The sequence below is a fragment of the Chelonia mydas genome, chromosome 4 (assembly GCF_015237465.2).
Source record: "Chelonia mydas isolate rCheMyd1 chromosome 4, rCheMyd1.pri.v2, whole genome shotgun sequence".
NCBI lineage: Eukaryota > Metazoa > Chordata > Testudines > Cheloniidae > Chelonia > Chelonia mydas.
In genome coordinates this window covers 39,371,140-39,392,038 of record NC_057852.1, presented here as the reverse complement: position 1 = coordinate 39,392,038, position 20,899 = coordinate 39,371,140, and the positions used below count along the sequence as shown (strand labels likewise).

The window sequence follows — 20,899 nt, the reverse complement described above, 5'->3', positions numbered from 1 at the left end:
TATTACAGCACAGGATGGCATTTCAGTTACACCATAGCAGAATATCATAAGAAAATAATATTCAGAATCAGGGTTCCTGTTATCAAATCTGGCAAGAGTTTGTTAACGTGAAGATGTTACTTAAAAACCTAGCAAGAAAATCTCACTACCTCTTCAGGCAAGAGTCCTCCAAGTGGTGAAGGCACTTCTGAATTACTATTCTATGTATCACAGTTTTCTGGAAACAAAGCAGGCTGTTTTTTAGTTTGTTTAGTTCTGAGCTCCCCCCCCCCCCCCACTTATGTGGTTCTAGTTAGTTGCAAGCAACCTGTCATATTATCATTAGACTTGACTATCCACAACCAACATACCAGTTTTTACTGTTATTTAGGGGGGCAAAGAGAATTTACAAATTTGCGTCTTTGTGTTTTTCTTTTGACCTTTTGTTGTGTTAACAATATAAAATACTATATATAGTAACCTCTTTAGAGTGGATTGACTGTAATGGTTAAAATTTACCCCACTGCACAGATCTTGTGTTGGCCCTCTGCAAGGGGGTGAATTTCACCTGACATAAATATAAAAAAGCCGTTTTATAAAAATAGCTAAGAGTCTGCGCGATTGGTGGATAGTCAGCAGATGTTATCAGTTAGCTGTTAGCTACTTCCCACCCATCAGACTGACTTCTCACAGTCAGTAACGAATGCTGACCCACTGAACTTTGTAATAAGAATCTGCAGCAACAATTATAACTCTATGAAAACCATACACCTTAAAAGAACTTGTATGTGAATTTTCTCCACTTGGAACATATAACAGCCTTTGCGCTACTAATTTTATGGATTAATACAAAGTCTAAGGCAATAACTTTTCCCTGACACCAGAGAGTAAAGAAACAAGACTAAGCATCAAGAATCTTTTATTGGTGCTCCCTGCTTAATGCGCTGTATTACTGGTCTTTGAACATTTTACTCTGAAGCACTTTTTGAAAGCAAGACCAACCAAATGTATCTTTGTCGAGATCTTTGGTAACTTCTTGGGTAAACCATGGGGAATGATGAGCCTTTTCTCTTCACTTATCCCCATTTACTACCTTACTGACTGCTGAACATTTTCCTCGTTATCTGATCCTTGAAAATACTTTTAAAAAGCATTTCTCCCCTCAACTGACGGGCAAATTTCTATTTTCCATTTAAAGCCAAGAACAAATTGCTTGTAGCTGAAATTTTAACTAGATTTCTCTTTTCGGTATTTTAGAAATTAGATATTCAACCTGAAATATTAATCATGCTATCTTATACTCAATTTACAATATTACTTTTGTCATAGCTTCAAAAACATGTGTAAATAGGAAACAGAGTACCTGCCTGAGAAATGTATGAGAATCTCACCCCCAAAAAGATGTATAATTAAGAAACAAACATTGCTTTCCTTTTTCTCTTATTCGCACATTCTAAGTATATTAACATCCTGAGACAATACATGTAATTTTCATTAAGATTACTTAGTATTGCCTCAAGTTGAGAACAGATATCTCTTTATATGCTGCATTAGAGGGAGAGTAAACATCTTAGGCATTTACTGTGTTTTTGATTGAGGTTACCATAATTTATGTGCATTTAAATATCATTTTAGAAGGGTAGTAGTAGTAATTTTCAAAATGTGTAGACACACATTACAAAGTGTAATGCCATTTTTGTATTGAGCACAGTACATAAACTTTTATATTTATACTAATAACCCATCTTACCAATCAATCCCCCTGTGGTAGTTATTTCTATTAAAGAACTGTACCTCCTCAAAGGTTTTTGGGCTGGGGGAGTTACTAATGATGGAAGGATGCATAATCAGGAACAAATACAAAGCTGTGGTACCTGAAAATGGGATGAAAGTCCAAAGGTTAACAAAGCATATATATTCTGTAGGCCAGATCCTCACCTGGTGTAAACCAGCCTAGCTCCATTGAATTTAATGATTCTATGCTGATTTACACCAGCTGAAATCCTGGTCCTATAATTCTTAACCAAAAACATTTAAAGAAATGTGTACAATTAATATTGAATACAGGATGCATCACTGTTGATGATACACCTATTAATGTTTTTAAAAATTATTGTATCTGTGCTGAGGTTGTCACAAAAAAGATTGACTTAAATTCCAGCCCTCTTGTTAGATATCTTAACAGTAGGTGATTGGTGGCATATGAAAGGGAGTAGATAAAAAATGTGCTATTTTCTGATCACAAAGAGAAGCAACTATAAATTTAATGAATAAACCCTGCAGCCTTACAATTCTACCTGTCCTGTAGGGATTTCCTGACTCGCAGTGTAAATTCCACTGAATAACATTGAGTTGCTGTAAACAAGACACACTTTTCCTGTAGGACAGGTTGAAGCTTGGGGGCCATGGGACTGTATACATGTTTTGAAAAATTACTGTCCTTTCCTCCCTCAGCTCTGATAAAACCGTGTCAATCACTCAGTCACCACTTGATCTGTTTATCAGAGTGTTAATCACATCATTTCTCAGTTAAACCCTATGAAAAATCTAACACTCTCCACTACATCTACATTGTTTGTGTAACATCTACTTTTATCATTTGTTATTTTACTAAAATTGGATATGTCAGAAAATAAAAAGTGCTATCAGATAATCAAGGTTTATACAGACCTCTGAGTGATTAAAACTAATGCTCTTTGGAATAATTTGAATTTGCATATCATCAGACTCATTAAAATGCAGTAAACTCTCACCAGTTTTCTGAGGTCCTATAACCAGGAATTTTGGTAATCGATCACAGGTTTTTTCTTTAGACCAGATATCTCTGTGCCGCTTGTCATCACAGGGATTCTAAGTGGGACAAAAGCAATATCTGAGAATTTTATTTGTAATTATATTTGTTCAGTTTTTGCCCTACACACATAAATCTCCAGGAACTATCAGTCCATAAGAAATCGTAGTAGGAAATGTTATCTGCTTCTTTATTATGGATACCAATATGCTATGTGACAAATTCTGATCTCGCTTACAGTGGCGTAAATGGATTTACTCCAGATCTACAATGTAACAGAGACCAGTGCTCTGAATACATCTCTGTGTAAAGAGGAACATTTACACCTCTGTGTAAAGAGGAACGTTCAAGCAACTGTATTCAAAAAAATGTTTTCACTGTGATCTCCTTCTATGAATATAACCATCCAAGCTTCAAAACAAACAGACAAATCATTCCTGGTGCTTGAATTCAGCGGAATTATGCCCGGGGTGAATCTGAGCCATTGTACTTTAGATGTAAAATGAGCATTCAAAATGAGCAATTTGATCACTTGCATAAAAATGGAATTGTACTTAAATCACTAATGAGGTTCTCTAATTGCCAATGCATTCTCTTTTACCCTTATATAACAGCTACGACCCTAAGATAGGCTGCAGTTTTTAAAATGAATGAATGGCTGATTACAGCTTTAAAACTTTGTTTTGATCCTCTGCATTCACAAATAGGTATCCAGACTTTTCTGTGCATCTCCAACTGGCATGAAGAGTGCATGCTCAGCCTACCACACTCTTCAAAGTAAAAAATATGCAGGTGTGTAACAGCATGCAAAAAGACTTTCATACCAGTTCATTTTGCTACCAGTTTCATATATGGGCATGAGGTGGCACCTAGTGCTGTCACTAAATAAAGGAGAAGTCCCAATACTGCTTGCGTATGTAGATCGGTCTTAGTTCTGTGGCTTAGCAATATATACCGGATAAGAAGGGGAAATCAGACTTCTTTTAGGCTTTAAAAAACAAACAAACAAAAGAATCTTCTTGATTACACTAGCAAAACTAACAAATATGCTGGTAATATAATTTGTTGTAAAATGAATAGGAACACTGTATATATTGGCAGCTACAATTTAGTGCAAATGTTTTAAAGCAGAAGTAAGAAACTTAGTTATATTCATAAGAATTGTATGCAAACAAACTGCAGCACTGTCAGTACTTTTTATTCAAAATTATTTGCAATTTTTTCAATAAATCTAAATCTGCAGGTCATTCAGGTACAGTACATTGCAAATTTTTGAAATTCATGCTCAGTTGTTACATAAGTCACAAGACATTGTTTTTCTTCTCTGAGTAAATGTTTTATTTAACTAAATAACAGCAGTGTGAATTTCAAGCTGTGTATTAAAGTATTAAATTTTAAATTTGACACTCACAATTAATGGTTAGGCATATAATTCAAAATCTGCTATTGGAAAGCATTTGCGTGTTTAAGTTTAAATTGTGCTTTTTGAGGATAATTGCTTTTGTAAAGCTTGTCCTTAGGAATATTTGTGCAAAGCCAACCAAAAAGAGGTAGGATCACACTGAAAGTGAATTTCTTTGTCAGAATGAATATTCAGAGACAATTTTCGACAATATTTGGGCAGCTTAAGATTAGTTCAACACTTAAGAAAAATATTCCACTGGAAGAACTGAACTGTCACTGATTTTGTGCACAAGCAGTGCTGCCATGTTCACTAGTTCCAACAGTTGTTTCTCTGTATCTTCAGTGACCGTGGTGTAATGATTAGGTGATTCACTGAATATGTGTCCGTTCCAGGGTCAGTGCAGACTGCAGCATAAGCTGGTAGTCACATCCTGATATTTTCAGTTTCCTCACTTTTAAGTAAAGAATAATTAAATCAATGGAGTTGATTCCATCAACAAATTATGCCCAGTATTGGTAAATTTCTTCCTTGGCCAGTTCCCACCCTTTTTGTGAATTACTTTTTTAATCAATTTCTAGAATGCCAGTCATATTAGTGTCTAGGCACCAGTGAGCCTTAATCCTCTCTCCAGTTAGTAGGATACACTCCTCTGCTACTGCACATGGCAAGAGATACAATTTTCTTAATGGCAAAATATCAATTATTTTTAAACTGTTTAAATTGCTTCATTCCTGTTAGTTACAAAATAATCCAAGATATGGGAGGAATTACACAATAGTGTTTACTGTATTTGTAAATATCAGGTGCAGTCAGCAATAAAATGAGAAACAAATTCCTAACATATTTAAATTGTCCTCTCTTTTTAGATGCACATTAAGACAATCTGTTAACGACAGGAGAAATCAATTACCTTAATCTTTAAGATAAGGTGATTTATGAAACTATTAAGTATCACCATTTTGTTTGATGGGAAGTTAAAACAAAATTCTTCACAAACAAGTAAGACAAAAATATTCTCTGTTCATCTCTTCTTTTACAATCCTACCTGCCAGAGAGGGTCCTTCTGCTCAGGAAAGAGCTCAAAGTACTTGTGAGCCAGCTGGACTGGAGGCAGAGTTTGCAGTTTCAGGTTGGTCCAGCTCTGAACAAAGTTGGCTAGATTCACAAAGGTATACAACCCCAGGCGGTCATTCCCATAGTTGGACAAATGGGTCATGAAGATGCTGATCTTTAAAAATAAAATAAAATGAAGTACATGTTTGCTATGCATCTGATGAAGTGGGCTGTAGCCCACGAAAGCTGATGCTCTAATAAATTTGTTAATCTCTAAGGTGCCACAAGTACTCCTGTTCTTTTTGCAGATACAGACTAACACGGCTGCTACTCTGAAACATGTTTTTTTTATTGTGTCACTAGATGGCAGTGCAGCCAAAGGAAGTTTGTTTTTGAACACTACTTCTATTTAGAACTGCCAGTGGTTTTGTTCACATAGGAAGAGAGTCTACCACCAGTCTCACTAAACAGAATTTTTCTCCTCAAGTGGACTTACTAAAATCAAAGGGACTATTTATGGAGTATGGCACTATTCAGTGTGAGAATGTGGTCCATACTTTTACCAAATTGTATAATATTCACAGCATCTTTATTATAGCAGTGCAGATGGGCACAGGAGCGGCATTGCAAAAATAGCACATGTTCCTCCTAATGTGAAATATACAAGCAGCAGGGGCTAGAAACAAACAAAAAATCTGGATGTTATTTTAAAGGAAGAGGGTGTACTTAGAGAACAACAGGATATCAGACCTCTAGTGTTATAAATACTGTGATCCAAATGTTATTATTTAAGCTCTACATTATTAAGGTAGAGAACTCATCTTCCTATGTGCCTGTAAAGCACTTTACCATACCAATGGTGTTATGTAAAAATAAGAGACTGATAGTTTGGAAATTGTGAGCTCTTTGCGAGCAGACAGTCTAATTAACTGGCCTAAATTCTCAAAAACAATTATTCGATGTAGTAAATCCTTTGACAATGTCCAACTGCTTATTAAAGATTTCCTCAAACAATGAGCACACAGTCAAATTAGAAATGGCGGGGAGGGCGGGAGAATCAGAAAATTTGCAGCAAATCAGAACATTTTCAAATAATTTTGTATGAAATATTTGTAATGAAAAATTGTGCTCCATTTCTTAAGAGCTGATGAATTTGCTTGTACTTTGCTTTCCTAAGGCTTGATCATGCAGCTGTTACTCAGATGAGTATTCTGAGCTGAGGTCATTAGACTCAGCAGTGTTCTCAGAGCCCAGAAGGAACAGAGGGTGCTCTAGTCCACAAGATTCCACAGGAATTTCTCATAGGAAGCACCCATAATCTTATAGGATCACATCCTTAGGAGACACCCCTGTGGGACTGTCTGAGTAAAGACTACTCATGTGGGTAAGGGGTTACAAGATCAAGCTCATACATAGATGCAGTCCCTCAACTGAGGCCTACAGGAGTTGCACTCACGAATAGGAGGTGCAATATTGGATGCCCAAATACCATGTTGATGAGCACAGTATAAATATACAGACATACAAAGGCTAGGGCTCACTAGGAGTATTCATGTAAGGGATGCAAAATCAGAACTCAATTTGCAAAATATTTCATTTTCACAATATGAAAAATCGTTTTTCACTGTTTCTGCCTTGTGCTCACAGAATAACTTGCAATTCCCTGCCCCTTAGAAGAGTGAAATTCCCACCCATTATTTTTTGAGAAACCAGTGCAAAGCCACATTCTACTGCCTTGCTTCTATGAGAAATTTAAGTGTTTCAAAAACTCTTCTAATCCTGCTTGTAGATTAATTTCTGTTCTATTGACAATGAAACTTGCAACTAGCCCTCCTTTTAACAAACGACATATCCTGTGAATGACTTAAAAACCACTTCAGAAACTAATGTTATTGCTTTGTGTGAAGGAATTCAAATCTTAAAGAAACAAAAGGGGAGGGGGAGGGAGATAATTTGAGGTCTACAGTATAAGAAGCTGACCTTGTATTGTTTTGGTCTCAAAGTATTTTAAAGCACTGCAGCTTTGTCAGATACACAACATTTTTAAAGCTTAACATTTCTAGTTTTGTAATTCTACCTGAACATTATGCAATATTTGCAATAATTGAATGTATTGTTTCACAGAACACTTGTTTAATAAGTATCATTTGGTGACACCTCTTGCCTTGTGACTCAAGCCTGGAGTTTCATTTTGTGCTACTTCAGAAGGATAAGGAGATACGCTGAGAGATAATTTATTAGCACACAATTTCCTTTTTAAGCTAGGACAGTAACATTTTGAAATAGATGGCAATATTCCCTTAGGCAAGGCATAATACATAGTTTTGCCAAATGTGTAACCTTTTCAAATGTCCTTTATTATTTTTAGTTCTGAAAGCATGAGCAGACCAAAAACAGGACTGATGTGCTCAACAAAGATATAGTTGGAATGTTTCCACAAAAATACTGCTTGCTTTCTTGGCAGCTTCTCTCTTTCCTACACCTGTACTGACCTCTGACATTTATAATGTCAGTTCATCTCCTGGCAATTCCTTACCTGTCAACAACTTCAGCACTGCACTGGCAGAAAAAAGGAAGAGAACTTGAAAAGGTTATTAGTTCAGGGAAAATATGTATTATTCTTTCCCTGAAGGGAATATCACTATAATTTTAAGAATGTTATAGAGTGGAGGTTAAAAAAATGGGCTGAATAGATCATAATAAATCATCTTCAATATATGAAGCACTGTCAATGAGGGGGAAAAATGTCAACAGCGATGTCAATTTGAGTTTTGCTGCCATTCTTACACTATAAATACTTTGAGAGTAAATATTTACAACAAAAGAGAGATGATCAAATACCAGTTTAAAACTCAGATAACTAAAACTTTACAGAAAGCCATATTTATTGTTACCAAATCCATGATATATACGACATCTTTATATGACAGAAGGTGTCTTCTTTACTTCTATACTAAAGCTAACATATTACAAATTACCTGATATTTTCTGTCAGGGAAAATTTAAACAGTAGTTTCCTCCACATTTATAGATATTCTTCATGCAAGCAGCTATTAAAGTCATTGCCAGTCCCACTGACTGTTGAATAAGGCCCATAAGTAGGTCCGTACCAAATTCATAGCCATGAAAAACGTGTCATAGACCACCAAATGTGGTCTCCCCCCTGTGAAATCTGGTCTTTTGTGTGCTTTTACCTTATACTATACAGATTTCATGGGGGAGACCAGTGTTTCTCAAATTGTGGGTCCTGATATAAACGGGAGTTGCAGGGGGGGTCACAGGTTGTTTTAGGGGGGTCACGGTATTGCCACCCTTACTTCTGTGCTGCTTTCAGAGCTGGGTGGCTGGAGAGTGGCAGCTGCTGACTGAGGGCCCAGCTCCTCAGGTAGCAGCGCGGAAGTAAGGCAGGCAATACCATACTATGCCATCCTTACATCTGTGCTGCCTTCACAGCTGGGCTCCCGGTCAGCCACTGCCACTTTCTGGCTGCCCAGCTCTGAAGGCTCCACCACTGCCAGCAGCATCACAGAAGCAAGCACAGCAGCACCGCGACTCCCCAACTCTTTTTGGGTCAGGACCAGTGATGAGCTGCCAGAAGCTGATGAACCGGTTCCTTCAGTCGCCCTGGGTCTTTGGCGGCACAGAAGGACCTGCTGCCAAAGTGCTGCCGAAGGCCCGGAGCGAGTGAAGGACCCGCTGCCAAAGTGCGGCCGAAGGCCTGGGGTGCTGCTGGGTGAGTAAAAATTCTCAGGGGAGCTTCCCCAGCCGAGAGCTCGGAAAGGATGGTCCCGCTGGCTGTATGTGGCCCGCGGGCCACAGTTTGCCAACCCCTTTAACAACCGGTTCTAAACCGGCTTCAAAATTTAACAACCGGTTCACGTGAACCGGTGTGAACCGGCTCCAGCTCACCACTGGTCAGGACCCCTACAGTTACAACGCTGTGAAATTTCAGGTTTAAATACCTGAAATCATGAAATTTATGATTTTTAAAATCCTCTGACCATGCAATTGACCAAAATGATTGAATTTGGTAGGGCCCTTCCCATAAGTATTTGTGAAAATGTAAAATAATGGCTCCATCTTGTGCTACATTGAAAAATTAGTGACCTAGGGCTCAAGACCCATCTGACCTGAGTGCTGCACAGAACTGGAAGTAAGGGGTGGCAATTGCCCCTCCCCTACATTGGAGCTTGCTAAGTGTCAGTGCAGCCCCCTGCACAGGTCAGATCAGCATGTGGGTTGCCTGAGTCTATGTCCATCTACAAAAGGCCCCTGTAGGCCATTCTGGCAACCATGAATAGCTGGAGTGTAGCGGTGTTTTGGCAACACTCATTTCCCTGGGAACAAACCTGATCTGCATCATGCACCAGGGGGTTCTAGGAGAGGAGAACCAGAGCCAGATATGCCAACTCTGTGCCTGCCAGGGAACTTTCTTCTACATTGGAGTAATTCTGAGGGTGATCTACAGCACCCTTGTGGCCACTTTGAGAGTCACAATCTGGTCCCTGCTCCCCCTGATGTGCACCAGCCCTTTCGGTAGCTTACATTTCCCTTCACACTGGCTCAACTGCACAGGCTGGCGCGTTGCAGAGCTGAGCCAAGACTCTGCCTATTTCCCACTCCTGCCTTCCCACACACCTGTGCAAGGCGCTGGCAATGTGGAGAACCAAGGCAAAGGAGGTTTCTTATGCCCCCTGACTTCTATTCCTGGGCACGGATTATTTTTTGTTTTCTTTCTTGAGTTTTATTTTGTTGAATTATTTTTTCCCATTACCACAATGCCCCAAACTCTACTGTAGCAAGTTTTAACAAAAAGGAATGCTTTCTTTTTCCATCCTAGGTAGTAATTACTGTGTTAGCAAATATGTTGTTAAATCTATTCTCTTGAAAAGCCACACCACTAACTGGGAGACCTAACTGTAATGCATGTGAGTTTTAGGGAGGCTAAATCCAGCAACTCACATAATTTGTGCTATTATCCTGCCCCAATCCTTTTGCACCTCTGAGCAATCCCATGAGATATAAATGAAGCTTCATATATTTCGCCATCCCCGTCTTTAAAGTGAACCAGCTCTGAATGAATTCCTCTTTACTCTAACCTGCCTGCATTTTAGTCTGTGTCCTGCAGTGAAAACATTCTGTTTTAGTCTATTCTATCTTCAAGCCCTCTTATGGCATCTCAGCATTGTCTGTATTTCAATACAAGCAGGTTCACCCTTCTTAGCCTTTCCTCATAAAGAAACTATCATCTTGGTTGCACTTCACTGCACACTCTCCATGGGATTTCATATCCTTCATAAGGGGACTGAAACTGAATAGAGACTATCTTTAAAATGATAGTTTGGGACTAAACATGGCCTCTGGGCAGCAACTCCTTTCTTGCTCCCACCCCTCTCTGAATCACAGTGGCAAAGGTGCCCTCCTCTGTTCTATTTCCTCACAGAGCTGTCTGGGTAGCTGTATAATCAGCTCCTTTCAGCTTCTTGTCAGCATCTTCATTTTCTTTCGTCCACAGAATAAGAGTGGCAAAAGTGCTCTCTCCGTTCTTCTCTCCCTCCAAACCCTCGAGGTACCTGATCAGAAGTTCCTTTTGGCTTCTGGTTGGTGCTGAAGAAATGAAGGGAAACAGGACAAGCATCCCAAAGATAACAGCTTTTATCTTTTTGAATGCAATTCTGCATTGCTTATTGTGATGGAAATGACTTTGTTACAACAGTTCTTCCCAGCTGGGTGCAACAGCTTGTAGGTCAATAATGATCATTTAGCTCGTGATTGGGTCTCAACTATTAAATGACACATGCAAGAAAAAGATGAACTGAAATGATCTAACTTATGTGCCAAGAACAATATATATTTGACAAATAATTTACATAAAATGCGTCCAGAGAAAGAGAAACTTTATTTTAAAGTAGACATTTTAATAAATATCAATAAAAAACAAAATTGTTGTACCTATTAACAATGAGAAAGTGAGGAAATTCTTAGTTGAGATTCCACAACATTCATACAGGCAGGAATTTTTCTGAGAAAGTAAAGGAGTCCCCTTTCTACATGGCATTCTGCTTTCCATTCAACAAACCTTGGGGACCCCTCACTGTTATTTTTAGGGATGTATTCATGAGTACGCCCTTATCCTTCTGTGCCTTGTTTCCATTTTCTTGCCTCAATCATCCTCTCCCTTCAGAAAGAAGAGGGGACCACACCAAGGAACACTGGAATAGAGGAGAAGTTTACTATGATAAGTAGGGTGGGTCCTGGGGCTTGTTCAATTATTGTGAATAACTGATAGGGAGAGAAGGAGAGAGAGTCTGGCTGGCTTGGGTAGGGATATTGGAGTGGAGTTTGTGGATTTCCTAATGTGCAAACATCCTCCTCTCAGGTCTGTAAAACATACCAAACCTCAATCTCAATTTGAGCATATTCAAATTTTGATACAAATATTTTGCATAGATCTAGTTTAGGCCCCACTATTCTTCCTGCAATATGTATGCACAAATAACTCCCATTGACTTCAGTGGGAGTTAGTTACACACAGGACTGTTGGATGTGGTAATAATACAGGAATAAAGAGCAAGAAAACTGTATAATAAAGTTGTCACTGTTTTTACATTTTGGACATGGGACCAGATTAGCCATAAGAGAAAAGGCTGATAGGTACACATTTCTCCTGGATTAGGCACTGCTGTCATATTAAAACTGACTAAGGCAAACTAACTTTGAGCAATTCAACTTTAATTGACTCATTTTCTTATTGTTAAACCATTCACTTACATATTTTTGTCATGGGCACAATTTTGACCTCAAATTCATGTAATATGTTGTGCACCAATATACCAGGACAGAATTAAGGGTTTATAATTCAATACAGTAAATTCAGCACTTTAAAAAATATGATTGATGATTAATTAGTCTATCTCTGTTAGGTACTAGAAGCAGATGCATTACAAGTTAAATATATTGCTGTTATTTTAGCTGTTGAACAAATGTTTACAGGCCACAAGTGTATGTCTAACTCTCAGACCACCTATTTTCCAATTAATTTTGCATTGTGTACACTGTGTTTTCAGTTCTGATATTGTCTCCATATTTCTCAGAAGAGTTCAGTTTCAGGTACTCAGAGACTCTAGCAGCTGTTCTTGCTTTATTAGACTCACAAAATGACAGAATAATGAATTAGGTTGCAGTCTACACTTGAATATATATATTTTTAAATTGGTTAAGAGGCATTCCTTTTTGAGCTCTGTGGCAAAAGTAGTACAGTATTGTCTCACAACTGCCATAGACTTATCTATTGGTAAAGATATAGATCCAATTGGTTTAATTTAACTTACACAGTGGAATGTATTTTCTCCACAAAACCTACTAGAATCCTGGAACATTTATTAAAATAATACAATTACATATCTGGTCTAGTGGATGAAGAACTGGACTCAGAGTCAGGAAATCCGAGTTTTATATTGAGCTTTATCATATATTACTTCTGTGACCTTGGGTAAGTCACTTCACTCCTCTGTTGCAGTTTCCCAGTTTGGGTCCAAGAAGAATTTCTGTTCCTAAACTCACGGGAGCTCAGAAATGCTGCCATAAGCATTATTGGAAGCACAAGGGATTCCAAAATGGACAGGAAGGGATGGGGAAGAGGTGAGGCTATAGCCCAGCCTTCTTCCACACCACCCTGTGGAGTGGGACTAGCATGTAGAGTAGAATCAACATGCAGAGAGCAGACTGTGTTCCAGAAAGGGGTGTAGTAGGAAGTGTATTGCCCCATGCACTTCAGAGAGCTCTGGAAGGCACCTGCATCTCAATGCTCCTTCTGGGGCAATGTGGGCACTGCGTAATAGGTAAAATCTAGCTTACAGGTATTGCACAAAGCAGTTAATGGACCGGAGGATCTGACCCTGAGTGCCTTTACTTTTATATCTGCTTCAGTAGTTCCAAAGTCTAACTATTCACAAGGCCCACATTAAGAAATAGCAGGATCCACTGGCTCTCATACACATTCTCATTTTCTGTGCTAAAGATTGTAATTTCTCCCTTGTTGCAAGTCAATTAGCTTAATAATAGTTCTACTTACTATAACATGGGAAAGGTGGACAATGAAGGAAAATAATACTTAGAGTTCAGTGCACAGCAAATTATAGTTATTTTAGGGTGAATCAGGTGTGGGGCTTAAACCATTGTGACAATCTCGCTTCTTGCGTCAGTTGTGCTGTAACCATAGACAGAACCCATACGTGCAATACATTATTTTCAATGTAGGGATGTTACCACTTCAGTGCTTTCACTGGGGTGTCTTTCCATGGTGCATTTTCCTTCCTTCCTTAGATCCAGAGACATTTAATGTCTTTTGATGAAGTGCATATTAGTGCATGTGTTACACTTTTTGGGGGGTAGGGGTGGGATTTAAAAGGATTTCCTGAGCCATGATTTCCTCAGTAAGGGCTGATGGACATCTTGTGGGATGACAAACCTCCTGTGTGGTATCCAGCCACAACAGTTTGAATTACTGTGTAAGTAGTTATTTTAGTGTCAATCCTGCCAGGTGCAGAATGCTTTCTGGAAAGCACTGAGAACCCTCAACTATCACTGACATCAATGAGAAATGAGAACATTCACTACTTTGCTGGATTTTGTCCTTGTTGAGCTGCATAGTTTTATATTAAGAACTTTTGGGCCTAATAAATGACTTGTATTTTAGAATATTTATTTCCTTTTATCATTTTTGAATTTTCCACCTTTTAATTTAATTGAATAGCCCCTTGTTCTTGTGTCATGAGACAGGGAAAACAGAACCTTCTGATCTACCTTTCTAGACAATTCATTATTTTATATACTTTTATCAGGTTCCCTTTTATTCATCTCCTTTCTTAGATAAACAGCCCAAACATTCCAATCTCTCTTCAAATTAGATTCTTTCCATGACCATGGTCATTCTTGTCACCATTCTCTTATCTGCTTCTAATTCTGCAACATCCTTTTTTGAGATAGAGTGACATGTACGGCAAACAGTATTCCAGATTAGGCTATACTACTGCTTATATAATGTAATTACAATATTTTCAGTATTATTCTGCAGTCTGTTCCTTAGGCATCCCAATATCTTAAAGCATAATGAATATGCACATATGTTCCAGCTCTACTGAAGACAATGACAAAACTCCCATTGACTTCAATAGGGCAAAACTAGACCCACAGTCAATTTATCTGTTTGGATGAGTATATTCCACCGCACATCCTAATGTATAAACTTACTGATGTGTACTAAACACTTTGAAACATCTCTGTTACCATACCCTCTCATTACTGGGATACAAACCGAAGTCCATAATAGCTACTTTGGAATCAAATTAATCCAAATAAACCATGATTTATTTTACAAATCATTGAACTGATACTCCTGGCCACTATGCATGGGGGAGCTAACACTCAGTTACATCACGAAATCGAGCATGGAAGCTGATGGTATTGCAGGCCCAGAGACAAATGAGCGCTATGGATCACATTTCTCTGCCACTCTGTAGTCACCATCAGTCCCTTTATACAAGCAAATGCTGTATTGCTCATTGGGGCCTTGCATTAATTTGGGGACTTAACCAGACAACAGTTGCTCTAGGCAGCACAGAAGCCCATATATTTTATTACAGAAAATACAACTCCTCTATAATGTTCTTTATAGGTTCTTATACTGTGCTCATCACGAAAGTATCTGAACATCTTCCAGTAGTTCATTAAGCACTGTGAATACACATCCTTCCTGTGTTGTTTGTTCTCTTATCTTCTCCCCAAGGGGAGAAGTGGACTATCTTGTTTAGGTTTAGGGATTTTTTTTTTAATATACATGTTGCTACATATTTATGTCAGAGAAGGCAAAGTCAAAGAAATATGCCTTGCAATTGAAACAGAAAGTGGAGAGGTCTGTAATGGTCCTTGGTTCTTGTAGCAGTTCATTCCACAGTCTTGGACCGGCCTCTGAGAAGTTCTCCTGCACAGACTAACTTTACTCTTATTGTAGAGAGCTCCATTGTGCCAGAGAATCAAAGTTATTGACAACTGTTTTCATCCCAGAGCTTTAGGTTGTCTTTCAGCTATCCTAAACCCAGTCCATGGAGTGTCTTGAAGATAATGACTGAGAACTTGAACTTGAATTGATATTCTATGGGAAGCCAGCATAGAGAGTAAAGGACAGGTTTGATGCACTCATGGTAGCCTGTTTTACTGAGAGGATGTGCTGCTGAGTTCTGTACCATTTGGAGTTTCCTAAACTCTGAAGGCCCAGATATATCACATTGCTGTAATTCAGACGAGAAGCGACAAAGGCATGAATAACTGAGACCACGTCACCATCCAATAGGATAGGATGGAGTCTCTTTGCCAATGGGAGATGACAAAGCTTTATTTGTACAGGCTGTAATGTGAGAGCTTATTATGAGTAAGGAATCCAGAAGTGCTCATAATCTACAGACTGACTTGACCAATTGTGGGTGTGTACCCTCAAGGAAACTGCACCATGGCTGCAAACCCTTCAAAATGCTTTCCTCTGCCTAACCTCTGTCTTGCTTGGGTTCAGCTTCAGCTAGCTTTTCTTCATGCATGAGCTGATCTTGCCCAAGCACTGGGCCATCTTGGTGGTAGTGGTCTGGTCATATGTGGTGAAGGTAGAATTATGTGTCATCTGCACATTGCTGCAGTGTGAGTTCGTCATCTGACCAATACAGCTAGTGTAGTTGCTTGTAGATCTTGAAAAAGACTGGAGAGAGAATTGATCTTCATGGGACTCTATAAGTGAGGGGTCTAATAGTGGAAATGCAGTTTCCCATTATTACTCGTTAGGCACATCCCTCCAGGAAGGACTCAAACCATTTTAGCTCATTACCCTTAACTCCTGCCACCTCTGTCAGGCAAGACAGAAGTATTGCAGAGTCAACAGTGTTAAATGCTACAGAGAAGTCCAGGAGGAGAAGACTAGCTGTCTGCCCTCCCTCTAGGGACACCGGGAGATCCTCCATCAGTGCCACTGAAGTGCTTTCAGTCCCATGTCCTTGCCTGAATCTTGATTGTGCTAGGTGTAGATTGTTAGCTTCAGTTAAATTTGCTTGTAGTCGGCCTTTGGCTAGCTTCTCTGCAAGCTTGCTCAGCAATGGGAGGTTTGACGCTTGGTGTTAGTTGGCTAGAACCAATATATTCTGGCTGGGTTTCTTCACTGTTAGTCAGACTATTGTGTGTTTGAAGGGGGATGGGAAGATTCTTTCTCTGAATGAGACCTGGTTTATTTTAATCAGGAGTGGCACCTGTGGTTCATGTCTCTCACTAGCCAGGACAGGCATGGGTCAGATTCACAGTCTTGGGTCAAGACTCCTTTAGGGTTCCAGAATTATTTGATCAGTGGCTGCACTGAACTCTAAGAATGCAGGTGGGCTGTCAGTTGGTGGCTATTAGCGGAGCGGATCCAAGCTGCTTGAGAAGTCTTGCTGAACGTGTGTGATCTTTTCAGCAAAGCAGGATGACAGTTCTTCACAGTGCTTGGTGCTCTGTTCTGATGCAGGTTGTAGGCATTCAGGATTGATGAAGTACATTATCACTCTGAATAGCTCCTTGAGCAGGATTTGGCAGCTTCAATGGAGGCTAATAGGAATGTTCTCTTGGCCTGTAATACAGCCTCTGCATAGGCTTTGAGGAATTCATTACGTTTCCATTTGATCCTGGAAATCTACAGCAGGTGCTCTCTCAATTTAAACTCCTCCACTTACATATACAAACAGTCTTGTCACACAGCTGGATGGACATAGGTTAGTAGTATTGTCAAGGTTCCTTCCCCACTCTGAACTCTAGGGTACAGATGTGGGGACCTGCATGAAAAACCCCCTAAGCTTATTTTTACCAGCTTAGGTTAAAACTTCCCCAAGGTACAAACTATTTTACCTTTTGCCCCTGGAATTTATTGCTGCTACCACCAAGCGTCTAACAAATATATAACAGGGAAAAAGCCCACTTGGAAATGTCTTCCACCCAAAATCCTCCCAAACCCTATGTCATAAATATAAAGGGAAGGGTAAACCCCTTTAAAATCCCTCCTGGCCAGAGGAAAACTCCTCTCACCTGTAAAGGGTTAAGAAGCTAAAGGTAACCTCGCTGGCACCTGACCAAAATGACCAATGAGGAGACAAGATACTTTCAAAAGCTGGGAGGAGGGAGAGAAACAAAGGGTCTGTGAGTCTGTCTACATGCTGTTTCTGCCGGGGATAGACCAGGAATGGAGTCTTAGAACTTTTAGTAAGTAATCTAGCTAGGTATGTGTTAGATTATGATCTCTTTAAATGGCTGAGAAAAGAATTGTGCTGAATAGAATAACTATTTCTGTCTGTGTATCTTTTTTGTAACTTAAGGTTTTGCCTAGAGGGGTTCTCTATGTTTTGAATCTAATTACCCTGTAAGGTATCTACCATCCTGATTTTACAGAGGTGATTTCTTTACTTCTATTTATTCTATTTCTATTAAAGTCTTCTTGTAAGAAAACTGAATGCTTTTTCATTGTTCTCAGATCCAAGGGTTTGGGTCTGTAGTCACCTATGCAAATTGGTGAGGCTTTTTATCCAACATTTCCCAGGAAAGGGGGGGTGCAAGTGTTGGGAGGATTGTTCTTTGTTCTTAAGATCCAAGGGTCTGGGTCTGTAGTCACCTAGGCAAATTGGTGAGGCTTTTTACCAAACCTTGTCCAGGAAGTGGGGTGCAAGGTTTTGGGAAGTATTTTGGGGGGAAAGACATTTCCAAACAGCTCTTCCCCAGTAACCAGTATTTGTTTGGTGGTAGCGGCCAATCCAAGGACAAAGGGTGGAATATTTTGTACCTTGGGGAAGTTTTGACCTAAGCTGGTAAAGATCAGCTTAGGGGGTTTTTCATGCAGGTCCCCACATCTGTACCCTAGCGTTCAGAGTGGGGAAGGAACCTTGACACCCTACACCCCCTTTCCTGGGGAAGGCTTGATAAAAATCGTCACCAATTTGCATAGATGAACACAGACCCAAACCCTTGGATCTTAAGAACAATGAAAAAGCAATCAGGTTCTTAAAAGAAGAATTTTAATTGAAGAAAAAGCAAAAGAATCACCTCTGTAAAATCAGGATGGTAAATACCTTACAGGGTAATCAGATTCAAATCATAGAGAATCCCTCTAGGCAAAACCTTAAGTTACAAAAAGACACAAACAGGAATATACATTCCATTCAGCACAACTTATTTTATCAGCCATTTAAACAAAACAGAATCTAACACATATCTACCTAGATTGCTTATTAGCCCTTTACAGGAGTTCTGACCTGCATTCCTGCTCTGGTCCCGGCCAAAGCAACACACAGACAGAGAGAACCCTTTGTTCCCCTCCAAGCTTTGAAAGTATCTTGTTTCCTCATTGGTCATTTTGGTCAGGTGCCAGCGAGGTTATCTTTAGCTTAACCCTTTACAGGTGAAAGGGTTTTTTCCTCTGGCCAGGAGGGATTTAAAGGTGGTTAGCGTTCCCTTTATATTTATGACAAGTATGGATGTATGTTTTGTATGTGAGCAAGAGAAAAACAGCAGGAGATAGAGAAACGTTCACATAGATTTATATCAAAGGTGTGTTTGTATGTTCAATTCTGCTTGGCCCTTGGATCTAATTACACTCAAACTGGCCCATGGCTAACAATAGAGTCGTCTTGTCATGTTTCATTAGTAAATCCTACAAAAAATGATACTGCTGGTGGCAGTATACTATATCTACCTGATGGTTATATATAATTCAAAACCTAAATGCTCACTTTTTTTCATCCTTCACAAGATATCCTTAGGAGATTGGTCTCATTTCATGCTTTGAGACACTGAACAGAAATCTGTTCCTACTAATCCAGAATATTCATTTAATACTGCAGACAAAGATGGATGAATCAGGCTTTCATTGAAGGGTCTAACGATTTTATCAGACACAGATACTTGAGAAATATTTTTGATGCCATTACAGATACAGCATGCCAAGAAATTGCACTAGTTTTTTTAGTTTTTATGGAATCATTTGGGATTTTAAAAACATTTTTGGTTAAATTAATGCAAATTAATAAATATTTTTTAGAAAGAACAATAACATGTTCTTCCCTAAAATTTTCTTAGGGCCACATTTTGCCACTTTCATGGTGATTATTACCTTACTTTGTGAGGTGCAAATGGTTAAGGATGGACCCTTAAATGTTTGGCCGCTTAAACCGTGGTAGAGGGCAAACAGCACTTGAATTCAGTCCTTCCTTTTGATATGTTCAGTAGGTTCACATTTCCTTATACTAGTGGTTCTCATACTGTGCTTTGTGGACTGATTACTTGCAGGTCATATGGTGCTTGCATCTCCTCCTGCTCCCATCTGTTTCCACAGAATCAAGGTTCTTTTTGTAAGGAAGGAGTTGTAAATCTATTGAAGCAGCTGAATACAAAGAGAAGGATCCAATCTATGTGGCCCCACTTGGAGCCACTGCTACATAAAAGGAGAAAAAGGAGAGGAAATAGGAGTAATCCTCAGAAACAAGAGACCAATGACAAAACAGAGTTCCCAGCTGGATAGATGACTAATGATATCTGACACCACATTTGTCTTACATATAAGTAAGAATAAGAGCCATAAGGTCTGAGGTCTCTTCCTAATTCTGCCATGTGGCTTTGGGCAAGCCACATAATCCCTGTGTGCCTCAGTTTTCTGATTGGCAAATGAGAAAAATATTTGTATACTAACAATACAGGACTCTTCTGAGGCTTGATTCATTACTTTTTATGAAACATTGTGCTAGATCTTCAGCTGCTGTAAACTGGCCCAAGTCCACTGACATTAATGAAAATCTGGCCCTTTGAGATCTTCAACAGTAGAAATGTAAAGTATTAAAAAGTAGGCAATGAGTTATAAAACTATTCAGTCTCCTTTCACAGTTAGATAGCACTTAAGCACTCAATGCTTTATAAACATAATGGGCATTGCTGCCAAGGTCTTTCTACAGCCACTATCAGATCACAGTTCAACCAGCAGTCTAGATATAAATCCATACAAAATAAATAGAGGTTTGCAGACCACAAGATCAGCTTCTTTGGTCCATTAGCTCTTATGTCCCACATAAAATATAAGTAGCAGAGATCGTTTGTAGAGCAGGATTTCCTGTGTTGACTGATGCTCTTCTTACCTGCAGGGCTAGTGAATTGAGAATGCCCTGGGAAAATGGCACTAACACAAGTTCTCATATGTCAAAAGCTTACAGATTCACAGATGGTACTGTTTTTTGTGGTTCATTCTGTACTTGTGGTTGTTTCCAGACTATTACAGGAAGAAAGCCTCTCTGGTGAAAAGCTACCATTGTATGACCAGACCACAAAGAACATTTTGGGGCTGATTTTTATGGGGATTGACTTGAATGTGAAGTACACTTATGCATTTCCTACAGAACCAGGTTAATAAATTAAACCACCAAAAAAACCCTATATTCACATAACATTAAGCTAAACCGACAACGTAAGTGAAATCATAGTGAGGGCTTAAATTTAATGTTAAATTCACCTTATCATAAAATTTCTGTGAACTGTATAAGTATTTAACTTTTTTTAGAAGAGAATATTATTTACTTGATAGTGTAATGGTTCCTATGTAATGGCTCCTCTTAATGTTTTTTGTA

The 20,899-nt window shown here is 39.0% G+C and overlaps 1 protein-coding gene across 2 annotated transcripts in view; it reads right to left on the bottom strand.

Moving 5' to 3' along the window:
- The window catches only part of LOC102937625 (N-deacetylase and N-sulfotransferase 3), a 108,546-nt gene that overhangs the window by 19,637 nt on the left and 68,010 nt on the right, over positions 1-20,899 (bottom strand). For both annotated transcript variants that reach the window (XM_043545526.1, XM_037897115.2), the window contains 3 exons: positions 5,221-5,403; positions 2,733-2,829; positions 1,730-1,853 (listed from right to left, as the gene is read on the bottom strand). In XM_043545526.1, coding sequence (XP_043401461.1) covers positions 1,730-1,853; positions 2,733-2,829; positions 5,221-5,403 — 404 coding nt within the window. The remainder of the gene's footprint in view (positions 1-1,729; positions 1,854-2,732; positions 2,830-5,220; positions 5,404-20,899) is intronic.